Consider the following 27,632-nt stretch of genomic DNA (forward strand, 5'->3'; position numbering starts at 1 on the left):
GCTCTGGCTATAGGAAAAGGGAAGCAGACAAATGTTTGCACTGGGTTATAAACCTCTGATAAATGGGTGAAATGAGGGAAATAGAAGCGAGAGAGAAGACTGCAATGCAGAATTTCCAGCACAGCTACCAGTGCTGGGCTGGCAGTGCTGACTGCATGGACAGATCCCCATACACTGCATTAATATTATTAGAGCATCTCATTGCGGATCGATAAAATGCTCAGCCAGCATCAAAATGGAGCGAGCAAAAGCTGAGGGGAAATGCTGCAAAGGTATGTTCAGTGGGAACCAACACAAGGAGTGTCCATTGCACGTGTAGCAAGAGAGCTGTGGACTGCAGCAGAGGGATGACTGATTGCCAGCCCCCAGCCAGCAGGATGAACATGGAGCTGCCCTGTCCCAACAGCCCTGCATGGCAAAGGGAGATGGGCTGGAAGCCCAACCCCACCTCGACCTTAATTATTACCTGGGAATAATCTCCAAAGCGCTAAAGCCGTAAACAGGTCCAGTGGGGGATGGCTTTAAGCCTTCATGTGCTTCCAGAATTACCAGTTATGTTTCCATTATCTTCTAATGCCATGTGTTGAAAACTCAAATCCTCTTGCAAGCGTTTGTCACTTCAGAAAGCTTTTTTTTTTTTTTCTTTCCTCCTTCTGGGAACTGAAGAAGGTTGGGTATGAAGCAAAAGGATGGAAATCAGGAAAAGGGATGGATATTAGGAAAAATGAAATGAAAGAGTGGTCCGGACTGGAAGGGGCTGCCCAGGGAAGTGGTTGAGTCACTGCCCGAGGAGGAGCTTTAGAAAAGTTGAGATGTTGTACTGAGGGACATGGATTAGTGGGGAAATATTGGTGGTAGGTGGATGGTTGGACTGGATGACCTTGAAGTCTTTTCCAACCGTGGGGATTCTGTAATTCTGTGACAAAAAGGTATGAACATTCTACTAGCAGTGTTACACGGCCACTGAAATGTGCTGGGAAATGTATGAGTCAGTGTGGGTCGGCTTTTTCCCCTCTCCATGGAATCATAGGATGGTTTGGGTTGGAGGGGCCTTAAGATCATCTCGTTCCACCCCTCTGCCATCTACCTATCTGAATCCTGCAGGAAGCTGAGAGGCTGTTTTCTCATTCCAACAGAGCATAAACCTTTCCCAAAGCATTTTTGTGTTGCTTTTAACAGAGCATTGCAGTGCCCTCCCGTGCTGCTCCACTTCCAGGCACAGGAAACCTGGAATTCTGAACTAAACCCACAGAAAATGAACGATAACCTAAGTGTGTTTATTGTAGATAGGGTGGATGATGAAAGCTGTTACAGAGCACTACCAATGTAAACTGTTCCACTAAACCGTATCAAATCACAGCAGCACATCAGCCTGACTTTGCCACGTTTCCTGGTTTGTTTATGGAGGTATTTCTGTACCGCCAAGCACTTTGCTTCTGCCCAGCAGGGAACCACGTGCAAATAGCTGAGGACTCAAAATACAGAGGGAGGCGGGCAGGAGGTTGGGGTTTCCTCTGCGATGTTAAGAGCAGCAGGTGCCCACGGGGCATGCGGGAGTTCCTTGAAGTTTGGGTTTCTCCTCCGCCCCCAGGAGCTGCTGGCTGGCAGTGTGAGGCCGGGGGGTCCCCCTGTGTGCTCACTATGGTGATTTGAGTCTGTGCTTGGCTCCGGATCGCAGCCCAGATCCTTTCCAGATGAGTCACGCTCCCACTGCTTGTGACGACCTTGGGTCCAACAGAGAAGTCTTGTTGTTCTCCCTCGGGTGACTCAGCTTTGGAGGTGAAAAACTCTTCATGCTTTATCTGAGCAGGCACTCATTAACCATTCAGAGACATAAAAAGCCAAGTTCTTCTGGGCTGTCCCTCCGTGAGATCTCAGGCCTGATATTCAGAGGGAACGTGCACACAGATGCTCAATAGAACAGGTTTCCAGAGCACAGAACTTCAAATCATGGCATCACGAAGGTTGGAAAGACCACTGAGACCATCTAGTCTGAGACCATCACCAACACATGTGGCCAATCTAAACCATGTCTCTCAGTGCCACATCCCTCCCAGGGATGGTGACCCCCACCCCGTGCAGCTGTGCCCATCCCTCACCACCTCATACAGCTCCGGGTTCTGTTGGCAGTGGGTGAAGGTCTAAGCAGAGAAGAAAGGCAGAGCCCACCTGCAGCACCTACTTAGCAATGCCTACTTCCAATCTGTAGGAATAGTTAATGACTGAAAGCTTCTACCCAAGGCATGTGCCCAGTTCCTACTTGTGCCACCAGCCCCAACAGCAGCTTTGTTCTCATTTCTCTTCTTTCTCGTCTTCTTTCTCGTCTTCTTTCTCTGAGATCTCAGCAGCAAGTATCTCTTCATCCTCCTGGGCTGTTGGAATCACACGGATAGCGACTAAATTATCAGCAGATTTTGAGGATATCTCTTCTCCTGGAGGGGGCCTTGCCTTGGGGGAGGCAGTGGGTGACCTCCGGTGCACCGGTGACTTTGGTGGTATTGGACTGAAATTGGGATCCTGCAGTACAAAGATTAAAAAGGGCAAAATCAGCCTTGGGAGACCCTTGTTCACAGCAGGACGCCAGCCACATCCCCAGGCTTTGGCATCTGCGCTGCACAAAGTGTGTTTTGGGGAGCTTTACTGCTCAGCATGCTCCCTGAGGTGAGCCACGTGAGACTGATCGAATGGCTCAGGTTGGAAGGGACCTCAAAGATCAGCCAGGGCAGCTGGATTGCAGCCTGCGTGCTTTGAGGTGAGGGAAGGTAGGACAGGCACAACAAAGCTTCCTTGCACCCAAAGCACCAACTCTTGCTTTGCCCCCCTGAGGGCTCTATCCTGGCAAAAGCTTTGCAGAGGTGCCCAGATGGGCCCATCCTCATGCCCTGGCTCCACCAGAGAAGGGGGTAGCTCCATCAGTATAGCAATGTGCTCCAGAGAGGGACCTGCATGAAGCCTCACTGTGCTTTCACGAAGCACTGCAGGAACACAGATGTGCTCAGCACCTCTCTGGGTATTTACCAGCCTGGTGGCTGCAGTGCATTCCTTCCCAGCTGTTTGCCCATCTCACTCTCCCCATTCTGACCTGTGCCTCCTGCATTGCCTTCAGCTGCCTCAGCTTCCAGCGCAGCTGTGCCAGGTGCCCTCTGCCTCCTGCCTTCCCCACAGCAGCCAGAGCAGCCTGGAAAAGCTTGGGGGTGTCAGCTTTGGGGGGAATGATCAGCGGGTCTCCAGGCCCTCCTTTCTCATCTTTGGGTTTATTATTGTTTTTCAGCATTTTCCTGCAGCAAAGACAAGAGATGATGTCAGCACAGGGTTAGATCACCTGTGATTGAGAAACCTCTCCGGTGGCTTTCAGGCCAGCTTTCAGCACACCACTCCATCCAGCCCACACTCACTTGGCCTTTTTACGCAGCAGCTTCTGAGACTCAGGGTAGTGCACCAGAATCTCATTCAAATCCTTCTTGTCCAAAATGAAAAGATTGGCAAATCCATGAGCCACAACGTTAGCAGTTCGGCGATTCCCTCCTCCAGCTGCCAGCAAGCTGAGTGGAACACCAAGAGACTTAAGCACGGCTCCTGTGTCACCTTCAGCTGCTGCAGCCAAAGCCCAGAGAGCTGTGGGTGCCCATCCCTGAGTTGCCCCATGGATGCCCATGGATGGGCCCTGGGCAGTGTGAGCTGGGGGGCACCCAGCCCATAGCAGGGGTTGGGGCTGGTTGGGCTCTTCCAACCTAAGCCATTCTAATGGGCTCAGCACAGCACCCTTACTATAAAACCTCCCTCTTCCCATCATATGCTTCCAGTTCTCTCTTTTAGAGGACTCAGGGTCTAATTATTATTACCCACAATGAAATTTTCCAAGCCTCACTTTTAAAGAACGAAACTCTACTAATAAAATCCCACCTGCCCTCTGAAGTTTTAATATTGCAATCTGAACCATCCTTGAGTATGATGGGCTATGGGTAGGCAAGCAGGATGCTACATGCCCATGGCCCCTCAGAGGGCTGTGTCCTCCCAGCAGTGCTTTGCTGACCTTATTTCTCCAAACACCGATCCGGCTTTCAGTGTCACCAGCACAGTTTTGCCATCAGGTCCCCCCAGCACCTGCACTTGTCCTGCCTGGATAATGTACATCTCACGGCCGATTTCCCCCTGTAACAGAGATGGACACAGTGCGGGGTGCCCAGAAATGGGACACCCATCCCACACAGCAGCCCAGTACCTTCTTGCAGACAAAATCATTGGGCAGGTAGACCACCGACCGGAGCCTCTTCAGCATGTCGAAGATCATCTGTCTGTCACAGCCCTGAGCCCAAATGGAGCCAACAGCAGTCAGCCCATGCCAATGGAGCCGGGCACTGCGGGACAGAGCCCACCTTGTAGGCATACCTGAAAGAGGGCCACTTTGCTGACGATGCTGTAGTTCACATCGATGGCGATGTCCAATCGCATCTTGTCCGGCAGCTGCACCAGCAGCTCAGACTCATCTGTGAGATGCAGAATAGAAAACTGTGTTTCCAGCACTTTCCCAATGAGCTCAGCACCCAGTGCTGCAGTGGGGATGGGTGACGCCACAGCTCTGCATCCCATTAGCAGCCCATGCGCAAGCCCATATCCAATACCATACACACCATAAATATGTATAGGGAAAAAGGGTTAACTAAACATCTCCTGCCCCAAACCCATAGTACTGTTTGCTTGCCTGCTCTTTGACAACTAGCAAAGCAAATGTAGTGAAATACACACGGAGCACGATGATGGCCCTCTGAGCACAACATGGCCCTCCTAGAAGCTCTCACCTAGCATGCCTTGTGAATGCCACGTGTACTCGTACCACGTTTTGACCCGGTTCTGGACTGTTCTGGGGATTTTGTAGAAGTTCATGTACTTGATGGTGCTGTCCATGCAGCTCCGGTAGTACGTCTGCCCGGCAGTGGCAGCACCCACCACATCCCTCATCTGCAGGGCAGGAAGAGTTGGAAGAGATGGTTTTAGTTGCTGTCATCACCTCTCATATGGGTCAAGCAGCTCAGGGAGTTTGGACATCAGCTGTGTGTTAACAGGGGGCTCCCAGCATCCACCACATCCTTTTTGCTGAGCAGCTAAGGAGCCCCTGCTCGGGGAACACAAACATGGAAGTAACACTGTGGACCGACCCCACCGCAGAGCCTGCCTCCCATCCCAGCTGGGACCCCCTCCACTCACCTGCCCAATCATGACAGAGAAAGCAAAGACACCCGTGAAGTAGTTGAGCAGCTGGAAGACGATCTCAAACAGCGTCTTGGGATCTGGCAGGCCCCCAATGGTGATGAGGGTTTTGACTGCCCAATAATAGCAGCGGATGTAGCTGGGAGGGGCAGAGGATGCAGTTGTGGTTACGTTTCAGGCATGAAACCCCCCAGACTGAGCTCACCATCCATGTACCATGCTCATAATACAGCCCATATTACAGCAGGAAACACTGACAGTCACTCTCCCACTTACAGTGCATGATAAGCCTTTAACACACTTGCACAAGCCTTTATTTTTTCAGCCAGCTCTCATTTACTGCACAGGAGAATGGTGCTGAGTTAATTAACCATTATTTGGTATCTCATTTTGCCCATGTTGTACAACACACAGCTGTGGGCATTACTCACCAGGCAGCATTCAGCTCATGAGCCAAGTGCTGCATGTGCAGTGCTCTCTTCTCCTGTGGCATCCTTGTCCCCAGCACCGAGCTCCCAGTTTGCAGCCCCTTTGACCCATCATTGCTGTAGATCTCAGCTCAGCCACAGCCCCTTCACCCGCTCTGCCCACACCACTCCTCTCACCCTCAGCATTCCCCACATCTTCTCCTGGGTCCCTCCATAGTGGGCACAGGTGATGGGTTGATGGCTGGACTGGATGATCTCAGTGGTCTTTTCCAGCCTTAATAGTTCTATGATTCTACAACCCTTGCTTCAGAGATTTATACAGACCCAGCCACAACCAAACACATTTCTTGCTCCCATCCATCAGAGCATGCTGTGCTACGTGATGACCCAAGTCCTGGCTCATACCTGTTTCCTTCCCCATCGTAGACCCAGGTGGTGGAGCCCAGACCTTCGTAGGCTGACGCCCAGTAGTAGAGGCAGGAGTTCACATGCAAGCTGTACAGCAAGTAGGCAGTGGTCCGAATCACTCTGGACAACAAAAAGTACAAGGAGTGAATGGGAGGGAAGAAGACATGGTGTTTGCTGGGACAAACACACGGCATTGGCTCTGGCATCACAAGGGACAGCAAGCAGTAGCCTTAGGGCAAGACAGAAAGACAGAACTGGTGTGTGCCAAAAACACTTTCCCCAGTAACAAACAGTGATTGATATCACCTCCCTCCACAAATGATCCCCCTCACCTGTAGATGTACGCCTTGCTCAGGATGGCCTCCAGGCGGTTGTTGAACTCAAAGAAGGCCAGGTACTGGGAGGAGAAGGAGAGCAGTGTGCTCTGGCATGCCGTGGCTTCCTGAGAAGCCACCAACCAGGGGACACCTCCCCACAATGACATCTGTGAGCCCAACTGCCCAGGATCCTCCACAGCACGAACAGCCACGGGTACAATTGGCTCCATCTGTACCCACCCTTCTTTGGAAATGTGAGAGTAATAAGATGGAGATATTGACCAACAGCCCCTGAAGGCCTTTGAAACAAGACTTGCCATCCATTGTACAGCATCCTCTCATTAAGTAGTATGGCTGTAGCCACCCAAATCAGCATGGGACTTTTCCACTCACCTTCAGGCAGCGGGGAAAACGCAGGAGAGGGTTGACACCGACTTTGAAGTAGAAGAAATCCAAGGGAAGGAGGCACACCACATCCATCTGAAACCCATACGTAGAGAAGGACATCAATGGGGACCTGCAGGCCCAGTGGGGTGGAACTACAGGCCATGTCACAGACTGGAGGCACAAAGGAATAAAGTCACACCAAACCTTAAAGCGTTGCGATCGCAGGTAGTTCTCTTTCATGGCCTTTTTGTCGCTCTGGTGGGGAATAGCAGGGAAGAGAGGGAAAGGTTATCTTAGATGTCTTTTCCAACCTTAAGGATTCTACAACTGTGTGATTGAGTGATGTTTGCAGAGAACAAGGTCACCACCAATGTGGTCGTGCTTGGCTTTCCCCTCCTTTACCACAATGGGGAACCTGGTGTGCATGGAAGGGGAGCAGAGAAGGAGGAGCAGAAGACCTGGCTGCAGGCCTTCATCTCACCCTTTTTCAGGACAAGCCTTGTTCATTTCTCACCCCAGAGGAACTGCACTGCAGTCCTAGCACCACAGAAACCAGGGCTTACAGGAAAAACCTCAACATCTGGATCTTCCCTGAGCAGACCCAGCCCCAATGGGAAGGTGAAGATCAACCCCACCATGGTGGGAGACACCAACAGCCAGACCGTTGTTGCTACTGGGGGTGATGGGTAGGATTTCCCCATGGCCACGACCCTCTGTGGGATGCATGCTGCCACTCACTATGATGTCTCCTCCTCGGACAAACTGCAGGCGAGTCTGAAAGACGACGATGTCCAGCAGGTAGATGAGGTCACACAGGTAGTCCATGAGCAGCCAGTAGTGGATGTTGGCTGGCGTTTGGTAGGGGAAGGCCCAGCGGACAGGGATCAGCCAGCAGTTCCAGTTCCAGGCCAGGACAACAAAGAACAGCCATAGCACGTACACCAGATCTAAGCACAGGGAAACATGTTGGCTGCACATCCCTTTGCCATGCAAGCCCACACCTCCCATAGACCAGGCTGCCCAGAGCCCCATCCAGCCTGGCCTTGAGCACCTCCAAGGATGGGGCACCCACAGCTCTGGGCAGCTGTGCCAGGGCATCACTGCCTTCTGAGTAAAGAAATTCTGCTGCCCCCTCCATGTCCCACCCAGCCTCCTCCCAGCCTGACCACGCTCCTCCTCTCACTGGTGAGTGGGTCGATGCTGCTGGGGAACTGGTAGCTTTTCAGGCGGTCCATCCAGGGCTGGCACTTGAAGGTGCAGCACAGCATCTCACAGTAGTGCTCATCCTCCGCTGGCTTTTCCCCCACCTGTGCATCCCCCGGGGGTGGGGGTGGTGCTGTGGGTGCTGGCTTGGAGGGTGCTGGGAGAAAATCACAGAATAGCTTAGGTTGGAAGGGACCTTATGGATCACATAGTTCCAAACCCCTCCTGCCACCAGCCTAGGCTGCCCAGGGCCCCATCCATGGCCTCAGGCACCACCAGGGATGGAGCACCCACAGCTCTTGGGCAGCAGTGTAAGTGCCTCGCCACCCTCTGAGTAGAGTTGTAGAACTACAGAACATCCTGAACTGTAGGGGACCCACAAGGAGCACTGAGTCCTGCCCCTGGCTCCACGCAAACACAGACCTGACGCGTGAGGGCGGTACCCCAATGCTCCCTGGGCTCCAGCAGCTGAGGGCCATGCCCACTGCTCTGTGGAGCTGCTCCATGCCTCTTGTCCCCCAGCCTGCACATAGAACCAGGGCTGCCCCATCCCACGTGCCTAATCTGCCATTCCCAGCCTCCCAACCCAACCTGAACTCACATGCTGTAGGGCTCTCCTCATCAGAGGTGACATCGGGGTCAGTCAGCTTCTCCTTCACCTTCTCTGTTCGCTCCTTGAAGAGCCTCACCAGCTCCTGCAGGCGGTCGTGGATGACAGCACTGCTCTGGCTGGTGGCCGAGCCGATGCGCTCAGGCAGGCTGTGGGGTGGGAAAGCACAGGGACACATCCAGCACCGCTCCCTCTCCCTCTGGTGTCCCCGCGTGTCCAAGACCTGCACTATTTCTGCCACCACGTACCTGTCCCGCTGCTCCTCGTCCCAGTTCCCTTCTCCCAGGCCATCTGCAGGGGCTGGCACCTTCCTCCTGCAGGCACAAAGCAGAGCTGTGCTGAGCTGCAAGCCCACACACCCCCAGCCTGCATCTCCTGTGATGAGAAGCAAAGCCAATGTCACGCAGTGTGAGTGGTGCAAGGGCAGCACAGAGCTCTGCCCCATAACTCTCCCATTTGGGGGCAGTGAGTTTGTTTCCTTGCCATGGAAGATGCTCGGGGCTGAATAACCCAAAGCCATGGCAGTGGGTTGCTGGGACCCTGGCTCTGAGAGTGTCTGAGACGTGGGGCGTGCATGGGATCAGCCTGAGTTGCTGTTTCCTACTTCTGATGATGGTCTGAAAGGAAGCCCGGCTCCTGGATGCTGATTCAAAGGCGGTTAAACGGCGCTTCTCAGCCCTCTGCTGGCAGCAGCTGGCAGTGCCACCGAGAATCACAATCGTCACTGAACGGTTGGGTTGGAAGGGACCTCACAGCCCACCCAGCCCCAACCCCTGCCAGGACTGCCCGCCCCACTCCTCAGGCTGCCCAGAGCCCATCCACGTCCTGGGGCAGCTCCACGATGGGGCGCACACAGCTCTGGGCAGCAGTGCCAGCGCCTCACCACCCTCTGAGGGAAGGATTTACTCCTGACACCTAACCTACATCTCCATCTTTCTCCAATCTGGAGATAAGGATATGCTGTAGGACCACGTTGAAAACCTTGCACCAGTCCAGGGAGACAACATCAGCTGCCTTTCTTTTTTCCATCATGCCGTGCAAACACAGCCATCCTTCATTCCCTGCTCCAGCACTGAGGCAGCACACACTGGGGTCGGGGGTCCCTACCTGGGGGAGGCTCCAGGCACCACCAGCATGTGTGGGGAGCCGGGGGTGGGCAGTGGCAAGCGGGTGCCATCATCTTCCACGGGGTCACCTCCACCGTCCACGTCCTCGATGCCCACAGCAGGGCAGCACCTCAGCCCTGGGGGGGACAAGGACAGAGTGAGGGGTGTCCCATAGCTCAGTGCCCTGCCAGACACCCGTCTTCCTGTCTGCTCAGCACGAGTGGGTTTGTGGGAACGCTGGGGAGAGAAGGTGTGCGTGCAATGGGCTCAGCAGGATGTCTGCGGGCAGCCAAGTGGGAGCTGTCATTCGTGGCTGTTTGTTAGGGGCTGAGGCAGCAAGGCACGTCACGGTGAAGCAGAAAAAGAGGAATATCATTCCCTAGCCTCTGTGCTGCAACATGAAGCGTGCTTTTATTTTGTGTTTCTATACAAGAAGCAGCTAGGAACAGCGCCCACCCCCAAGCCACGCAAGCCCATCGCCTAATACCTAAGGGGTGGGCAGGGGTTTGCTCCTCATTGCAAAAATTGGGGTTGACCACTCCAGCCTTCCACCTGCCGGCAGCGAGGACGGGGATGCGGTAGCTGGGGACATTGGGGAGCTGCTCTAGCATGGGATGGGACGCGTCCCCGCGGTCTGGCGGCGTGTCGTGCACCAGCCGGTCTAGCTCAACGTCTCGGGAGCGCTTGGCCATGCTGCTAGGTGCCTAGGTGCTTCAAGCAAGGGCAGGGCTGCAATGAGAGACAGAAGGGTCGGAGACAGGACGGTTACGTCAGCACAGAGACGCGGGGCTGGTGGTGGTTCGTTGGCATTGGCAGCACGGTGAGCTGCGCGCACCCATGGCACAGCGCTGCGGTGCCTCTGCGTGCTCAGCACATCCTGACCCAACACCGCGCTGCTCTGCGCCGTACCTGCAGTGTCTGCTCCTGCAGTTTCTTCCTGCACCGCCTGCTCTTGCACCTTCAGAATGGAAAAGGAAACAGAAAGCCATTTGAAGGAGAAAAACAGCCTTTGTGGTGCGGTGCTGTGTAACCAAAGCTGAGCCCGAGGTGCACGTGGAGCTCCGTACCTGTATGAAAGCCCCTTCCAGATCGCTTATCTCAGCTTCTTCCCGTCGTGCAAAGCTGAGGGCCTCTTCTGCATAGAAAGTGTCCTCTGGCCCCTCATCTGTGGAGGGGCACAGGAAATGGGGCAGGGTCCTGTGGGACAGACGGAGCACAGCTGGGGCTGAGCTGGGCATGGTGAGGCAGCCCTCAGGGTCCAGCCGCAGGGCACCAAGCCGCCCATTGCTCCAACAGCAACGCACACATCAAGCCTTTCAGGCTGGGAGGTGTTTCCCTGACCTAGGAACCTGTTGACATCTGTGCTTTCCCATAAGCAAGTAGAGAGGAGGATGGAGAGTGCCTCCTTCACCAACCACTGTAGCACAGGGGACCGACAGCAGCGTGCAAAGCACACCCACAGTGCTGGGTTGGACATCTCGCCACGTGAAATCACAGCAAACCACAAACTGAACAGGAAGATCCCTTTAAATACCCCCTGCTCTGAAGTCGCTGCCTGCAGTGGCTGTTTTCTGCAGCAGGAAAAGAAGCAAAAACGCACCTACTGTTCCTCGGCAGCACTTGCTGTCGTTGCATCCAGCTCCGACCTGCTCCCAGCGATGCCAAATGCAGGAAGTAACGGAGCTGGCGGCAGCGCCGTGCCCCGGGATCAGGCACAGCCCAGGGCTGCTGGCGCTGTTGCTACGGTGGCTGCGGAGCCGGCGCTGCCGTCTCCAGGAGATGCGTGCAGCACCGGGAGAGCGTCAGCAGCAAACCCAGCAACCAGACGGATTGCGAAAGCATCCCCAAATCACCCTCCCCCAAAGCATCATACATGCATCTGAGCCAACCGCTGCTTGCACGCTGGTCTCCTTTCCCTGTGCTGCACTCACCCTGTGCTCTCCTCCACCTCCACCTCCTCCTCCTCTTCCTCTTCCTCCTCCTTCTTCTCCTCTTCTCCCTCCTCCTCCTGCTCTTCAGCTGCACTCGGGGCGCAGGACCACAGCCTGAAAAGGAGCAGCTCATCGGGTGAAATGCATAAAATGGGACTGAGCTGTGCCCCCCCCCGCTCAGGCTGCCCAGAGCCCCATCCATGGCCTTGGGCATCTCCAGGGATGGGGCACCCACAGCTTTGGGCTGCAGTGCCACGATCTCCCCAGAAAAACCCATGACAAATGGATGGCAGTGAGGTCTAAACCCTTCAGCCATACTGGGAAGAGCCATTCTTGGCCATCCCATAGATCCTGAGAATGCCAGGAGAAAAACAGCCCCCTGCCCTACCTTGTTTCCTCCTCTTGCAGCTCCTCCTCGATGGGGGGAAGGGGATAGCCCTGTGTTCCCAGCTCAGCTATGTCATCCCAGCCCGTTGTTTCATGCATGCCTTCAGCTCTCCAGCCATCATCAAGCTCCTCCAGCACAAGGTCCATCTCTTGGGGCTCCACAGGGACAATATGAACTGAAAAGGGATTGGAGAAAGCTCTGCAGTGCTAAGCCCCAGGCTTGGCCCCAGTGGGCAGTGCCACGGGTACTGCTGGAGCTCCTCTGGCACCCCACTATGCCCCAGCATTGCCTATATGGGGCTGCAAAGTGCACAGCCCCACACACGTGTACCCAACCAACAATCAGGACGGATAAGGACATCAGTGTGGTGTAAAACCAATTTATTGTGGGGCACTGGGGGGAATTCACACATCCACCATGAAACCAAGAGGAAACATACCAATTGCAATACAGAAGGGCAGAAAATCCAGTTGTGCCATCCGCTCTGCACTATATGTACCAAACCACCCAGGAGCCCACCCTCCCCCCAAATCTACTGGTTCCAGCAGGGTGCGTTACGTATAAACACAATGGCTGGGGCTCAGTTGGGTCACTTCATCATTGTCCTAAAGGGATGTGGGGATGGGGTGTGCGCCCAATGCTTGGCACTTGGGGCTACTGCCCACCCCAAATCATGAGCCCCAAACTCTGTTCCCACTGTTCCTGGTGCTGCTGCCTTTCCTCCCCAGCTGCTCTCTCTCCATGGGTCGATCCCATGTGCTGGGAGCCCTCCTCTGTCTTCGTTTTCCATTTGTTTCAGAGGCGCTAAGCCCCTTTGCCCCCTGAAACAAAAGGAGAAGGAAAACATTAGGAGCTGTGGGTTTGTGCTGCAGCTCGCTCCCTGCGCTCATGGCTGGCAGAGCAGCTGGCACAGAGCATCTTGGGGTGCCCTACAGAAGCAGCAGCACAAACCCCACTGCTCTTCCCTAAGAGAGCATACACTCACGTGCCATATATCTAACCCCCCCAGCAGCAGGAGCTTGCTTTCCTTGGGTACCCTCTCCCAAAATCTGACAACAGAAGAGCAGGCTGTGAGAGGTGAGCACTTACTTTCCTCCACAGGGCTGAAGGCTGTGGTGGCTGCTCCCTGCCAGGAGAAAAGGGCAGTGTCAGGCACGATCCCTGCCCTCCCTGCCCACCCCAGGGCCCACTTTGCCCTCCCACCTGCAACAACACTGCAGGCCCAGCAGCAGGATCGCACTGGGAGAGGCCCCACTGATGCCCCAGCACACCCACCCACCCCCAAAGCCCTGCACCCAGCACCCACCTCCCTTGCTTCCCAGCATCTCCCTGCAGACCCCATACCTGCACATCCTGCTTCTCCCTGGGCACGGGCTGTGGCATCACCTTCTCCAGCCCCTGGACGAACCAGCCAAACATGCTGCCAAGCAGAAACCCCCCATCAGACCCCACATTGCTCCCACCACATCCCCACCAGAACTGTCACAGCCCATACCTGCTGCTGTCCCCAACCAGGGACCGAGGGAGGAGGGTGGTGGTCCCTGGGTCTGGCTGCCCTTCTCCCACCGCCGGCTCCACCACTCCTGGGATGTTGTCTTTGGGCTTCACCCGACTTTTAGTCCCTTTTGCGCCTGCTCAGGTTCGGTCCCAAAGAGCAAGGGGTCAGGCAGTGCAGACATCACCTGAGGGGGCACTGCACGTCCCTGCGAAGCGCTCACCTCCTGCTGTGGCACTGCACCGCTCCTCCTTCGGCTCCGGCTGCAGACAGAGGGATGGACACGGCCACGTGCTGCTGCTGTCCCGGTGTGCTCTGAGTGTTGCATCTGCCCTCCCCCTTCCCCTCTCAAGGCCACGTCTGGCCCCAGTGGGTTGCTTGAGTGTTGGAGTGGGCAGGGAATGCCCAGGGAAACCCCCCATTGCCTTGGGAGAGGGGCTGCAGCACTGCAATGCCTCAGCAGCACCCACAGCTGTGCTCACCTCGGGCCTTTTTGGCACCTCTGGCTGTGGCACCATCCTCTCAAAGCCCTGCACCAGCCAGCTCAGCACGCGCGCTCCTGCCCTGCAGGGAGAGTAGTTGTGGTCAGAGATCACCCTGTATCCTGCACCCCACGTCCTGCATCCCTCCATCCCACAACTCACATCCTGCATCCCTCCAATCCCACATCTGTCCATCCCACATCGTGTCAGACAATCCCAAATCCTGCATCTCACATCCCATGTCTACCTCTAATCCTGTGTCCTGCAACTTAAATCCCTCATCCCACAGTCCTTTATCCCAAATCCCTCATCCTACAATCCCTTATCCCACATCCTTCATCTCCCATCTCACATCACTCCATCCTAAATCCAATATCCCACATGCATCCTACATTCTGTATCCCTACTCCCCGTATCTCACATCTCTCTGTGCCGTGTCTGTCCATCCTAAATCTCATACCTCACATCCCTCCATCCCATATACCGCATCCTGCATCCCACATCCCATGTCTGCCCATCCCATACTCTACATCCCTCCACCCCATGCCACCCCTCTGCCCGCTGATGGGGTGCTGCACACAGGGAACCCACCAGCTCTCCATGCCCATGTCCAAGCCATTCTCCAGCTCGCAGCCATCCAGCTCATCCTCCTCGGGGTCAAAGGGAGTTATCTCTGCAGGGAGAGCAGGATTGGGTGTGCAGGAGCTGACAATCAGGAGGGAACCTCAAACCACAGGCTCACTGCTCCCCTTACCCAGAGCATCCTCATCCTCATCCTTGAGGACCTGCACCTCTGTCTGGAAAGGCAGAAAGTATTACCTGGTGGGGCAAGGGGGGAAATCTGCCCTTTGCCCAGAGTTGGGTGAAGGCAGGAAGCCACGTGGGGCAGAGGGATCTCCCCCTGGTTTGTGGATCTTCTAAAAGAACCCAGAAGCCAGGATGTGGGGACAGGCCCACGACCCACCTGGTCGGGGACATCAACGCTGGTCTCGAAGCTCTTCCCAAGCGCTTGCAGCGACCCCGGAGCTGGTGCTGGCTGTGGGACCACCTTCTCCAGCCCCTGGGAGATCCAGGACAGCACACTGCTCCCCACGCTGCAGGGCAGGGCTGTGTCAGGCGGGCGCAGGGCAGCAGTGTCCCCATCCCCACTGCACCCCAGTACCTCTCAAACACCGATGCTGATGCAGGGGCCGGGTCCTCAGCGACTGCAAATTCCACTTTCTTCTCTGTTTCTTTGATAACAGCTGGAAAAAGGCAGCTCCTGTCACTGCTCCGCATGCAGGTGGGGGTGGGGGGCTTAGCAGAGCTTACCCTGCGTGCCATCCGCAGCATCCCCTGTGCTGGCCTTCCCTGCTGGCACCTGGGGTGAGAGATGGCCTCAGAACAGAGGTGCTGGGTGGCGGCGTCCCCAAAGCCTCCACCAAAGGGATGCTATGAGCTCTGGCTCTCCACTCCCCTGCTCACCTTGGCAGGCTGTGGGGCCGCAGGGCTCTCCTCAGGCAGGTTCTGTGCTGGGGGCTGTGGGACCACCCGTTCGATCCAGCCCAGCATTGCCGTGCAGCGGGGACGGCCGTCCCCAGTTCAGTCCTCTTGCAAAGGTCCTGGGCTTCCTTCCTCCTTGTTCCTGCTTGGGCACAGCCAGACCGAGGCCGGCTCAGCCCCACGCCTCACCCCTGCCACGAGCCACCCTCCCTGCTTCATTTAAGCTCATGTGCTCAGCAAACACTGTACTTCTCCGTCCCTTTCTCACCCCGCTTGCTGTGGCACAGTGACCTGGTGGCAGCTGAGTGAGGACATCTGATGGCTCATACTGAGGATATCTCCTGATGTTCCCTCTCCAAAGAGCGTCACTCTGCCCTAAATTCCCATCCCATTCGGGCCTCTATCTTCTTGCCTGAGTGATGGTAAACCCCACACCAGGGGCCTGATGACCAGAAACCAACTAAGAAATTGCCTTTCACCCCCCATGGATATAAGGGATTAAGGAGCTGCAAATAGAGACATTATCCAGGGGACAAAAGGGACAGCAAGGAACACCGTGCAGCACACTGCCATTCCCACCACGCTTTGGAACACTTGCAGCTCCTGCAAGCAGCCCAGGGACAATGCCTGCAGCTCACTCACCCCATGACCCCGTGCCCCAGGACACCCCAGGACACCCCATGACATAGAGGCTCCTGCTGATCCCAAGCCCACCCCACCTTCCCAGACATTAGCACCGTGCTGCCTGCAAATGGGATTACCCATACCAACCATCTCCTACTGCCCACCTCCCGGCTGCCAGCCCGACTTCAGAGCTAGAAGACCCCAAAACAGAGCAGCTGAGAACATCCTAGAAAGCCCAGCAGCCACAGGTCAGCCCCAGGCACTTACCGTGGGGGCACGAGCAGCGCTGCTGGGTCCTGGCCGCCCTCCGGGTGCGGTGTAAGGAGGAACCCCAAGTGTGAGGCACCCGTCCTGCTGCGCTCGGTGCTGGCCTGAAGGATCTGGGGCAGGAGGCAACAAATCTGCGCTGGGCTGGGTTAAGCCTCCCCTTGCTGAGCCTGCCAATTGCTGCTTGATCCGTTTACCTCCTGCCCTGCGGCACCAGCGGCATTTCCCAGCGCCCCTAATCCCTGTGTGAGCGCAGGGACACGGCGCGTTTTTGTTTAAAAGATCTGCTATGACATCAAGTTAAACTATACAGTACTTCTTTAATGAATATTAACAAACTGCTTTAAAAAAAAAAAAAAGGAAAAACAACAAAAACAAAAACAAAACAAAAAACAAAACAAAAGAAACGCGGACAGAAAACTCGGTAGGAAGTTCTACATCTCTGATGCAGCATGAAGTTAGGATGAGCATCGGTCCCTCTTCCCTGGGCAGCAGAGAGGATGGTCTGTTTGCAGCTCCGGGAAGCTGCACGAGGAGACAGCCCCAAAGCCACTGAGTGCCCCAGCCCCGTGGCCATGCACTCTGCTCCTCCTCTGCACTGGAGATGGAACTGGAAGCTTCTCTCCACCTTTTAGTGTCCACCATCTGCAAAGCAGGCACGGCCCAGCTCTGTGCAAGGTCCATCTGCCTAGACTTTAAACTCGTCCTAATCACCAGCTCAGCATGCAGGCAATCTGCGAGCTGCTGTTTGCTAACTAGAGCTGGTCGGAACACCTCCGGCTCACCCAATGGACAACCCAGGGCACAGGAGGGCTGAGACTGGACCTGCACTGAAGCTGGAGCAATACGACAGGTAGTCCAGCACCACATCCAGCTGGGCTAGAGCACAGAGAGTTGTTAACATTCTGATATCTCCAAACATGGAGAGGGGAAGGCTGGCAGCAAGGCGGCAGGCACACCTTCAACCCTGAGGGCATCCAGCTGGCACCTCATGGGGCTCTTGGCCAAAGGAAGCCAGCAAAATCCTGCAGAGGAAAACACCTGAGGCTGCACCAACCTTGCTAGGGGAGATTTATTTTTAAGTGACGTTTACAAGAACTGTGCAAAACCTGAAAAAACGGAAGAGGTAAAGAAAGAGTAAAGGGGTAAATCAGGACTCCCGCAAGAGGGGAAAAATAACCCCTCCTTTATCCACTGCTAACCTTCCCCTTTCTCTGGAGCTGAGCCCACAGGGCAGGAAGGGTCCTCCCAACTTGTTCTGGACAGAACTGGTTCCCCCCAGCAAATCAGACACCCCAGAGCACCACGTGGGTCACCACCGGAGATGGCCGAGACCATTCCTGAGGCTGCAGGTTCTTTGTAGTGTTCACCTCACCCCTTAGTGTTCAAGCTGCGGGGACGTCCCTGTGCCTGACCCTGGAGGTGTGCTCATGGCCTAAGCAGAGCAGGGAGGGAAGAAGCCTGGGAATGGAGGTAAGTCTTCACGGGAGAGCAAGGTCCCTCCGGAGGCAGCTGGTCAATGCCATGCTCACAACCAGGAGTGGAGACTCTCCTTACCACACTCTCTGCAGCGTGTGGTGCTCGGTACCCTTCCCTCACTGCCAGCAGGGATGGGGATGGGCAGGCTTGCTCAAAACTATTCCCAAGTGTGACAGCCACCAACTGCAAGAGCAGCAACGCCAAAGTGTATTTTGGAGGTGTGCAACCCCACGGCTTTTCCCTTTCTATGCTCTAGAAAGAAGGAGAGCAGGGGAGGTCGGGGCAGTTGATAAATGTTAATGATCTGAAACGGTCCCCTCGAGTCACTCATTTGAGTTTGGATTAACAACACTGGGAGAGCCCAGCACGGAAACCTGCCACGTCCCCAGTGAGCAGCGCACCCAGAGGGAGCGCTCCGCTTTGCTCCCAAGCACTCTCTGCAAGAGGAGTCACCAGGTGGGACAGAGAAAAGGGGCTGCATGCAGAGGGCGGCTGAGCAGAGCCCTGCCAGCTCCCAGCACTGCTACATGGGTACGGTGGGAAGCACAGTCCAGGGGACACCAGGCAGCTCCAGGCATGGCTTCCTCTCACCACTTCCCTCCTCTCCTCTCCACTCTCTCTGAGCTTTTCACACCATCCTTCAACCCCTGTGCTACAGTGGGTACAAACCATGGAGGCCAGAGGAAGGCTTCCCCCCCCCACCCACCCGCCGGACCTCCCCTTTCCCCCAGCACTCCCTGGAGGCCGCCTCCAGCTGAGGAGAGGGAAGGGGAGGCCGAGGCTCGGGGCATCACATGCAAGCTGAAAGCCACCAGGAGCAGGAGGCTCACGGCAAGCAGGCGGCCACCTGGTAGGCGCCCTCGGCCGTGTGCTGGACGCTGTGCTCCTGCAGCAGGCCCAAGTCCAGGAAGCGCTCCCCGCACCACATGCACTTGTACTGCTGCTCGCGGGCGTGCACGCTGTGGTGCTTGTTGAGGTGCTCGCGCTGCTTGAAGGCCTTCTCGCAGGAGGGGCACTTGTAGGGCTTCTCGCCCGTGTGCACGCGCCGATGGCGCTGCAGGTCCGAGGCGTACTTGAAGCGCTTTTCACAGTCGGGGCACTTGAGGGGCTTCTCGCGGGCCGGGTCGCAGCGGTGCTGCACGAACTCGGAGGAGGAGAAGAAACGTCTCTCGCAGAGCGTGCACTTGAGGGGCTTCTCGGCGCAGTGGGCCAGCTGGTGCTTCTGCAGCGCCGAGGCCCGCTTGTAGGACTTGTTGCACACCGCGCACTTGAAGGGCCGCTCGGCGTTCTGCACGCACTTGTGCCGCAGCAGCTCCGAGGACTGGTTGAAGCCCTTCTGGCACACGTTGCACTTGAAGAGGTTCTCTATGCCGTGCACGTGCTGGTGGTACACCAGGTGCGAGGGCTGCACGAAGCCCTTCTCGCACAGGTTGCACTTGAAGGGCTCCTCGGCCTTGTGCGTGCGGCGGTGGCGCATGAGCGCGTACTGCTGCTTGAAGCTCATCTGGCACAGGTCGCACTTGAAGGGCCGCTCCTCGCTGTGCGTGCGCTCGTGCTGCCGCAGGTCCGAGGGCCGCTTGAAGGCCTTCTGGCACTCCCCGCAGCGGAAGGGCCGCTCGCCGCTGGGCGTGCAGGGGTGCTGCAGCAGCTCGGACGACTCCTTGAAGTGCAGCTCGCAGACGTTGCACTTGAAGAGGTGCTCCCCCGAGTGCGCGTACATGTGGCGCACCAGGTGCGAGCGGTGCTTGAAGGTCTTCTCGCACACCGTGCACTTGTAGGGCCGCTCCGAGCTGTGCGTCCGTTTGTGGTGCACCAGGTGGGACGACTGGCTGAAGCTCTTGTCGCACAGCGTGCACTTGTACGGCTTCTCGCCCGTGTGGATGCGCTCGTGCCGGGACAGCTCCGAGAGGTGCTTGAAGGTTTTCTGACAGATGGAGCAGCTGTAGGGCTTCTCCGAGGGATCGAGGGGCTGCGGGTGCTCGGCCTCGGGCGGCTTGTAGGTCTTCTCGCAGATGGAGCACTTCATGGCGTTGCCGTTGTGGACGTTGTGGTGTTGCGCCAGCGAGGTTAGGAGGGAGAAGCCCATCTTGCACACACCGCACACGAAGGGCTTCTGCTCCACCTGGATGCACTGGTGTTCCAGCAGGTCGGTGGCCTGGTGGAAGATCTTCAGACACTGCGTACACTGGAAAGAGCGGTCATGGCCCGGCAAGCACTGGTGCTCATGGGGGTTGGAGAGGTGAGTGAGGTCGTGGCCGCACACCCCGCATTTGTGGGACGGCTCCCCGGCCTGCAGCGGGGCGTGCTGGTGGTGCTGCAGGCCCGGGTCCGGCTGCAGCAGGATGCCGTAGACGGCACAGCCCAGGGGGTTTTCGGCGGTGCTGGGTGGGATGGAGTGTTCCGGGAGGGCGGTGGTCCCAGCGTGGTGCTGCTGCGGAGGTGGCGGCGGCTGCTGCGGTTGCTGCTGTTGCTGCTGCCAGCTTTCTGACATGCTTGGGAAAAAAAAACAGGGTTTTAGCAGTGACAGCTTCAGCTTCTCGGTCAGAAAGGTTCAAGTAAAAATAAAAATCAAAAGCATCCAAGACTCTGATTCCCTGTACCGATCCTGAAATTGAGGACAGGAAGCCCAGCCCACAGCCAGGATCCTGGGGAGCGAGGAGGCCGAGATGCCACGGGCTCCTCCTTGGATCTGCAGAAGTTCTTTGTGGACTGCGTGTTCCGGTTTTCTGTTTGGCTTTTTCTTTTTCTCTTTCCTTTTCTTGGACAAAAAAAAAAAAAAAAAAAAAAGGCAGGCAGGTAGAAGCAAGTGCCTTGAAGACAAGAAGAGGCCCTTCTCTGTGCTGGCTGTGACGTGCTCACACACAGGCAGGGCGAGCGATGCAGCACAGGGAGCAGCTCTGCCTGCAAGAAGAAGACAGTTCATGTCAGATCTCAGACGACAGACAGGCAGCTCTCCAGTCAGGTGAGCTCACGGCTCACTTTGCAAACTCTCCTGCACCCCTGCAAAGCACCTGGGAGGCCATGGAGGGGAGCCGCCCAGAGCTGGAGCACTGCATGCTGCTGGCAGCAGCCAGGGACTCAGTGTAGAAAGAGACAGACCCTGCCTGGCCAACACAGCCACGGGTTTGCCTGGCGAGCTCTCACATGAAGCAGCAGAGGCTGCTTCAGTCCTCATCAGGCCCAGCATGTAATGTGGGGTCTGAGCAAAACGCTCACCCATTTCCACCGGAACAGTTCTAACAGGGTGAACACATCCATCTGTTTCTCTGTGCGGGCTGGGGTGTGCTAAATGCTGTGCAAAAAAGCTACCGAGTGAAATGTCACAAATACCAAGGCAGATTCCCACCCTAGAAAGGCAGTTCTGCCAGTCCCAACCTCCTCCTGAAGCCCCAGCATCGAGCACATCAACCTCTGACAGAGCCAAGGGAGGGAGGTATTCATGAAGTTTCCTCTCTGCCTGTAGGAAGAGCCAGAGAAGATAGAGAAGGGTTTGCCCTCGGTGTTACCCTGCCTGCAGACAAAACAGAACCTGCAGGCATTGTGCAAAGCACGACCAAAGAGGCACTGCTGCAATGGCTCGGCCGAGCCTTCCTGCAAAGTTCAGGATAACTGAACGCTGGGGCCCAGCATCTTGCCCCAGAGGCACTGCTTGGCCTTGCTGTATGGTTCTTCTCACAGATAAAACCCAGTACTGACCAAGAGAAGTGTTAACTCCGCCAGTGAGCAGTGGGTATGAACAAGTGACGAGACACTTCAGCAGCACAGAAGTGTCCATGCTTGGGCAAGAGGCAGCAGCAGGCACTGCTGGGCCACAACCCACATCCCCTCAGTGCCTCTGTGCTACAGGGCAGGGCATCGCTTCGTCCTGCAGCATCAATCTGAGCAATACAGCACCCAGAGGCCCACGTGCCAGGCCGGTTTCCTCCAGGACCTCAGTCCTTTTGTGCTGACACCTGGAGCAGATGCTGCAGGCAGGATACAGCCCCTGCCCCCTCGATGCCCTGCAGGAACACGGCATCGCTTTGTCCGCCAGCACAATCTGGACAGCACAACACCCAGAGGCCCCTGGTGTGCCGGACCTGGCTCCTGCCAAGACCTGGGAGCTCAGCTCTTTCGCTCTGACACCCGGAGGAGGAGCTGAGGGCAGGATACGGCCCCAATGCCCCCCGAGCGGTAGCGGCACGGCTTTGCCCTGCGGGCCGGGCCGGCTCCCAGCGGGTCCTCCAGCCGCAGCCCGGGGCTCCCCGTGTGCCGAGCCCGCAGCACGGGCCGGGCTCGTGGAGCTGGGGAGCCGTCCCACCGCACGGCTCGGTGCCATCCCCGCGGGCTGCGGCAGCACCTCATCCCGGCATCATCACCCCATCCCGGCATCACCCCACCCCGTCCCGGCATCGCCCCGTCCCGGCATCGTCGCCCCATCCCGGCATCATCAGCGCATCCCGTCCCGGCATCACCGCATCCCGTCCCGGCATCATCACCCCGTCCCGCCCGGCAGCAGCCCGTACCGACCTGCCGCACCGGGGCCGGCTCCGGGTCCCGCTCATCCCTCGGAAGGAGCGCCCAGACGGAGCGGAGGCACTTCCAGGCCGGGCTCAGCGGGCGGCGAACGGCTCCGCGCCCGGGGCTCCCCGCAGCCCGAGCCCACCGCCGGGCCCGCCCCGCCCGCGGCCCGCCGCCCCCATGGGCCGCCCCGAGGCCCCGCGGTCGCACGGGGGGCAACTTCCCGCCGGCCCGAGGCCCGCACAAAGGGCCCTCACCTGCGGCGGGAGGCCCCGCTCGGCCCGCTCGCTGCCTGCGGGCGGGGCCGCGGCCTGCTCGCTCCGCCCGATCCCCGCGCTCGCTTGGCGGCGGCGGCGGGCGGCGGGGCGGGGAGGGCCGGGCCGGGCGGCGGAGCGGAGCGGAGCGGAGCGCGGGAGGCGGAGCGCGGCCGGCGCGCGGCGCCCCCTGCCGGGCAGAGCGCGCGGCGCGGCGCCGCCATGAGCGCCGCGCTCGTGGGGTACAGCAGCTCCGAGGATGAGGAGGAAGGAGGGGGGGGCGCGCGGGGCAGGTGCGTGCCGTGCGGCCGGGCGGCGCCGGGCCCGGCGCGGGGGGGAAACCGACGCGCTTCTTTCTGTCTTGCAGCCGCCGCCTGCCCGTCCCCGAGTGCGTGCTGGCCATGTTCCGCGAGGAGGAGCGGGAGGAGAAGCGGGACGACGGCTCTCGGCACGGCGGCCGCGTGCGGTGCTTCCCCCACGAGCGGGGCAGCTGGGCCACGCACGTCTACCTGCCCTGTGCGTGAGCCGGGCCGCGGGGCCGGGCCTGGGGCTGCGGGGCGGCGTGCGCGGCGCCGCCGACACCTCGCCGCGGGAGGGCGGTGCGGCCGCGGCACCGCCGCCCGGAGCTGGGGGTGCCCCGACCCTGGGGGCGCCCCAGGACGCGGGCGGGCTGCGGGGGGCCGGCAGCCTACGGCAGGGCTCGGGGCTCGGCGGGCTGTGAGGTCCCCTCCGAACTCAGCCCCGCAACCTTTGTGCCCCGCAGATCAGGCCCAGGAGGAGTTCCTGGAGCTGCTGGAGCTGCTGGCGACCCACGCTCGCACCTACGTCCCGTCTCTCGCCCCCATGGAGGAGTTCCATGTCAGCCTGTCGCAGAGCGTGGTGCTGCGCTACCACTGGATCAACCCCTTCGTGCAGAGCCTCAAGGAGCGCCTGGCCTCCTTCCACAGGTGGGGACAGCTGAGCCCCGGGCAGCGGCTGTGGGCCTCTCGTCCCACTCTTTAGCAGGGTCTGTTGTGATAGAATCACAGAATCACAGAATGGCCTGGGTTGGAAAGGCCCACAATGATCATCTGGTTCCAACCCCTGCTATGTGCAGGTCACCAACCAGCAGACCAGGCTGCCCAGAGCCACATCCAGCCTGGCCTCGAATGCCTGCAGGGATGGGGCATCCACAGCCTCCTTGGGCAACCTGTTCCAGTGCCTCACCACCCTCTGGGTGAAAAACTTCCTCCTAACATCCAACCTAAACCTCCCCTGTCTCAGTTTAGGACAAGAGGAAATGGTTTCAAACTAAAACAAGGGAGACGTAGACTGGATATAAGGAAGGAGTTCTTTACACTAAGAATGGTGAGGCAGTGGCACAGTGGTGCCCTGTCCCTGCAGACAGCCAAGGTCAGGCTGGAGGGGCTTTGAGCACTGATGGAGCTGTGGGTGTCTCTGCTCATTGCAGGGAGTGGGACCAGATGGCCTTTAGGTGTCGCTTCAACTCAGTTCTGTGATTCTATGAAATTCCATCCCTTCTCCATCTTCTGTTTGTGTTTGCATTTGTTTTTGGTTTTGTTTTTGTTTTTTTTTCCTAGCAGAAACAGTTTCTTTCTCACTCAGGTTCTTCTGTGTGGCTGACCGAGTGAAGGTGTACACCAACCAGAACAAGACCAGGTGAGCGAGCAGAGGGGCACAGTGCCAGGCAGGTGGGAGCAGAGAGCTGCCCATGCCATCCCACACCGTGGCAGGGAGCTCCATGGAGGGGCAGAACGCAGTGCCCCATCTCAGTGACTGAAGTTTCAGATCTTTGTCCAGCCCCTTCCAGCAGCGCTGCGGGGTGCGTAGGTTTTTAGCTTCTCCATCAGTCCTCTGCAAGCTGTTATTGTCTTGTGGGGACTGAACCTCGGGCTGCAGAATTTCAGCCTTCTGAAGTTAGGAGGAGGGATGTGTTCCCAACGTGGCCCGAGGCAGCCTTTCTGCTGGGGTTGGGTGATGCTGCAGCTTCACATCCGCGCTGCCAGAGAGACAGCCCTGCACGTTGCTGTGCTGATCTTGTTGGCTCTGTGGTTGCACAGATCCCCGTGCCAGCTGAGAGAGTGGGGAATGAGCAGCCTGGGGCCAGTGGAGTGGGGGCCACCTCCTTTGGCAGCACTGCCAGCTTTATGCTGATGGTGAAATTGCATTGTGAGCCTTCAAAGAGCTGGAGACAAACAGCTCTGACAGCCCTAACTCACCTGGGTGCCAGCTCAGAAGCCTGATGGTGCTGCTTCCAGTTGAACGCAATTAAGCAATTTAAATGCCAAAGCACATTAAAGAGAAAGGTGATTAAAATGATGAAAAGCTGCTGACTCTAATGGGAATGGAAAACCACATCAGTCATGGGCGGGAGGAAGCAGGTCTTTGAGGAAGACTTGTCCACCCTCCCGTCGTGCGGTCAGACACAGGCGTAGGAGAAGTGCCACCACGACGGTCCTCATGAGGAACCTCTTTGTCACAGCACTTCCCCATCCACACTGTTCTCAGCTGGTGCTTTGCAGCCACTTCCTCTCCGTTGTACAGCTCCTGTAGCAACCTCCATCCTCTCAAAGCCGTACTGCTCTTGCACAGGGCTCTGCTGAGATACTCGTGTGTGTTCTGGTCTTTGTTTAGGACCTTTGTAGGTTTGGAAGTCTCTACTGGACATTTCCAGCTGCTGGAATTGGTCTCAGAGGTGGACAAGGTTATGGAGGAGTATGACCTCCCCGTATTCTACAAGGTGAGGCCTTTCCCTGCTGGTCTGGAGGTGCTGTCTAGTTCCATGTGAGAGGCTGGAGCCTGGCTGATCTGTGCAGTGTTCAACCTCAAATAAACATGAGTGGAGAAATTGGGCTCTGAAATGGTTTCCCATGGGCCAATCAGTGACATTCACAGCTAACACCCTGAACAGGATCTTGCTGAGAATGGGACTTGCACAAGTATGACCTCTGTTTTGTGTCCTGTATGGGAGAGTAAGGATGTTAACTAACTGGTGCCCTCTGGGAGTGGGGCTGAGTCAGGGAGGACCCTCACTTCCAGCACTGTCACATTTCAGCTCTGCAGTCACTGATCTGGCTTTGGGGGCTCCCTGCTTTGCGATCCTCCTGCCCATGAATGCAGAGCACTCCAAGATCCCAGGCAGGGCAGCCCCGCACCGAATCTCCCACTGCACTGAGCAGAGCCTCCTTTCATCCTTGTGATCCAATCCCTGCTTTTATCTTCAGGACCCATCGTTCCACATCAGCGTGGCCTGGTGCGTCGGGGACCTGAGTGGCAGCCTGGAAGGGCAGTGTCTGCAAGAGCTCCAGGTGTGTCTCCACATGGGCACAGGGGGGGCCAAGCAGAGACAGTTTGCTTCTGTGAGGCAAACTCAGCTTGACTGAAAGAACAGAGGCTTTGGAGGGTGAGGGGGAGCAGGAGGCGGCGAGTTGAGCCACCCTCCTGAAGAACAGCCACAAACCTGTCTCTGACTCGGTTCTGAGATGGAGCTGCTGACTTCCCCCTCCAGCAGTTGGCCCACCCACCCTCCTTGTGCTCACTCCTGCCCCTGCTTGTGTTTTTCAGGACATTGTGGACAGGTTTGAGGACTCGGCGCGCATTCTGCGTGTCCAATGGGAGCAGATCCGCTGCAAGTCAGGCAATAAGTTCTTCTCCTTCCCCTTGAGGTAGGACCTGATGGGGCTGTGCATCTCGGAGCCCAAAGAAAGACCTGCTGTTCAACAAAGAGCCGTTCTCCAGCACAGCTCCAAACACTGGGGGCTGCCACACGCCTCCCACGCTCTTCTTGTCTGCTCAGCAGCTCTGGGAAGTTTGTGGTCTCAAGCCACGCAACTTCCAAGTTTGAGTTGTTGGCTAAAGAAATGTGTGTTTGCAGCAGATTTCTTACAGCGGCGTGCTGTCAGCAGCCAGGATGTGCTGCAGTCAGCATTGGTGGCTCCAGTCAGAGCTGCTAATTCTGCTGATTTTAAGAAAGAAAGAAAAAAAAAAACAAAAAAAAACCTCTCTAAAAGCCGTAGCTGCCTTATGTTTAGGAGAAGGGAGGTCGCGTGGGAAGCGCTTGCTGAAGGCAGCTTGTCTCGCACAGTTGGAAGTGGCACCGTCATTGTCTGGGAGCTCAGAGCTGGCTGCTGAGCTCAGTCGTAGCTCTGAAAAACAAGAGGCAGGGATGCAGCAGGGCATCTCCCTACCATAACCCAGCCCACAGAAGCTCCCGGCTCACATCTGCGGCCCTCTCACGCTGCCGCTGCCGCCTCTGTAAGTTGCAGCATGACATCCCGTCGCCGAGACTGAATCGTGGCGATTGAATCATGACGGAGAGGCTTTACGACGACGACTTTAAGGTTATTTGTGTCAAAAGGCCGCGTTCGCGGGGCTGCTCCCTGCCGTCGTGTTGCGGCGAGCCCAAGAGAGGGCACTGTCGGCTCTCGCAGCGCGGCCCGGTGGGCGTTCTCGCTCCGTCGGGGGGTGGCACGGGGGCTTCTCCATAAAGCGGCACCCACGGCGCAGGGCTGTCCCTGCGCTGCCCTTGGGCGGACTTTTGTCCTCGGGAAAAGGCCCCTCTGTCCTTTGTTCCTGCTGCGCTGCCCTCCATCTTTCGTCCCACGTTTGTTGATGAAGGACTGCGAGTCCTTCCGAGCAGTAAAACGTGTCTCGCAGCCTTGTTTCTGTGCTGTATCTGAGCCGCTCCGCCTCTCACGCGCCGTCGGCTCCGAACGAGGCGATGCCCGCGGCGCTCCCGGGAGCGGAGTGCGGGAAGAGCATCGCGGCGCGGCGCAGCCCGCATCCCTCGCGGCCGCGGGGCACCACGTCTCCCAGGCCCGTGCCGCCGGCCGCCCTGCGACAGCGGGTTTTACATTAACCAAACCGCCGGCTTGCTGTTTGCTGGGAGCGCCGGCCCTGACGGCCCCATCCTCCCCCGCAGCCCGGAGGGACGCGGCGCGGCCCTTTCCCCGCCCGTCCCCACCCTCATCGCGGAGGAGGCGGCGCTCGCAGCGCGGGCACCTGCCGGGAACGCGGCTTGCCCTCCCCCGCCCCGCCCCGCCGCCCGCCCCGCCCCGCGCCGC

The 27,632-nt window shown here is 57.6% G+C and overlaps 3 protein-coding genes across 4 annotated transcripts; 1 reads left to right on the forward strand and 2 right to left on the reverse strand.

Moving 5' to 3' along the window:
- Window positions 1–1,266: 1,266 nt before the first annotated feature.
- Window positions 1,267–15,843, reverse strand: CNGB1 (cyclic nucleotide gated channel subunit beta 1). Its single transcript, XM_090149611.1, has 33 exons — window positions 15,428–15,843; window positions 15,275–15,323; window positions 15,126–15,207; window positions 14,928–15,057; window positions 14,718–14,760; window positions 14,555–14,636; window positions 13,964–14,045; window positions 13,705–13,744; window positions 13,482–13,617; window positions 13,331–13,406; window positions 13,076–13,112; window positions 11,987–12,161; window positions 11,599–11,712; window positions 10,735–10,864; window positions 10,437–10,625; window positions 10,155–10,371; window positions 9,669–9,804; window positions 8,810–8,875; window positions 8,553–8,710; window positions 7,932–8,108; window positions 7,487–7,695; window positions 6,953–7,003; window positions 6,755–6,841; window positions 6,377–6,441; window positions 6,042–6,164; window positions 5,206–5,347; window positions 4,800–4,959; window positions 4,390–4,487; window positions 4,223–4,306; window positions 4,034–4,152; window positions 3,396–3,542; window positions 3,083–3,278; window positions 1,267–2,517 (listed from the first exon to the last, which is right to left on the reverse strand). Exons 1-33 carry the CDS (start codon window positions 15,512–15,514, stop codon window positions 2,293–2,295), a joined length of 3,912 nt encoding a protein of 1,303 aa, XP_090005737.1. The 5' UTR covers window positions 15,515–15,843; the 3' UTR covers window positions 1,267–2,292.
- A 1,547-nt stretch (window positions 15,844–17,390) lies between these two features.
- Window positions 17,391–22,656, reverse strand: ZNF319 (zinc finger protein 319). 2 transcript variants are annotated; one of them, XM_090149842.1, is made up of 2 exons: window positions 22,573–22,656; window positions 17,391–20,716 (listed from the first exon to the last, which is right to left on the reverse strand). In XM_090149842.1, exon 2 carries the CDS (start codon window positions 20,304–20,306, stop codon window positions 18,642–18,644), a length of 1,665 nt encoding a protein of 554 aa, XP_090005968.1. In that variant the 5' UTR covers window positions 20,307–20,716; window positions 22,573–22,656; the 3' UTR covers window positions 17,391–18,641. The 2 variants fall into 2 exon arrangements, with proteins under 2 accessions (XP_090005968.1, XP_031471089.1); XM_031615229.2 differs by lacking the exon at window positions 22,573–22,656 and adding an exon at window positions 22,325–22,477.
- An 88-nt stretch (window positions 22,657–22,744) lies between these two features.
- Window positions 22,745–27,525, forward strand: USB1 (U6 snRNA biogenesis phosphodiesterase 1). Its single transcript, XM_031615297.2, has 7 exons — window positions 22,745–22,862; window positions 22,937–23,085; window positions 23,333–23,516; window positions 24,175–24,228; window positions 25,204–25,309; window positions 25,794–25,877; window positions 26,134–27,525. The coding sequence occupies exons 1-7, from the start codon at window positions 22,792–22,794 to the stop codon at window positions 26,236–26,238; spliced, it is 753 nt and encodes a 250-aa protein (XP_031471157.2). The 5' UTR covers window positions 22,745–22,791; the 3' UTR covers window positions 26,239–27,525.
- The last annotated feature ends 107 nt before the right edge of the window (window positions 27,526–27,632 follow it).

The sequence above is a fragment of the Phasianus colchicus genome, chromosome 13 (assembly GCF_987193195.1).
Source record: "Phasianus colchicus chromosome 13, bPhaCol1.hap1.1, whole genome shotgun sequence".
Taxonomy (NCBI): domain Eukaryota; kingdom Metazoa; phylum Chordata; class Aves; order Galliformes; family Phasianidae; genus Phasianus; species Phasianus colchicus.

Excerpts from the sequence above, each read along its gene's own strand:
- USB1 (XM_031615297.2), top strand. The coding sequence starts at position 22,792 with ATGAGCGCCGCGCTCGTGGGGTACAGCAGCTCCGAGGATGAGGAGGAA. Across the intron at positions 23,086-23,332 it reads CACGCACGTCTACCTGCCCT|ATCAGGCCCAGGAGGAGTTC; the intron begins GTGCGTGAGCCG and ends TGTGCCCCGCAG. Across the intron at positions 23,517-24,174 it reads CGCCTGGCCTCCTTCCACAG|GTTCTTCTGTGTGGCTGACC; the intron begins GTGGGGACAGCT and ends TTTCTCACTCAG.
- ZNF319 (XM_090149842.1), bottom strand. The coding sequence starts at position 20,306 with ATGTCAGAAAGCTGGCAGCAGCAACAGCAGCAACCGCAGCAGCCGCCG.
- CNGB1 (XM_090149611.1), bottom strand. The coding sequence starts at position 15,514 with ATGCTGGGCTGGATCGAACGGGTGGTCCCACAGCCCCCAGCACAGAAC. Across the intron at positions 15,324-15,427 it reads CGGCCCCACAGCCTGCCAAG|GTGCCAGCAGGGAAGGCCAG; the intron begins GTGAGCAGGGGA and ends CTCTCACCCCAG. Across the intron at positions 14,637-14,717 it reads TGAGGATGAGGATGCTCTGG|AGATAACTCCCTTTGACCCC; the intron begins GTAAGGGGAGCA and ends CTCTCCCTGCAG.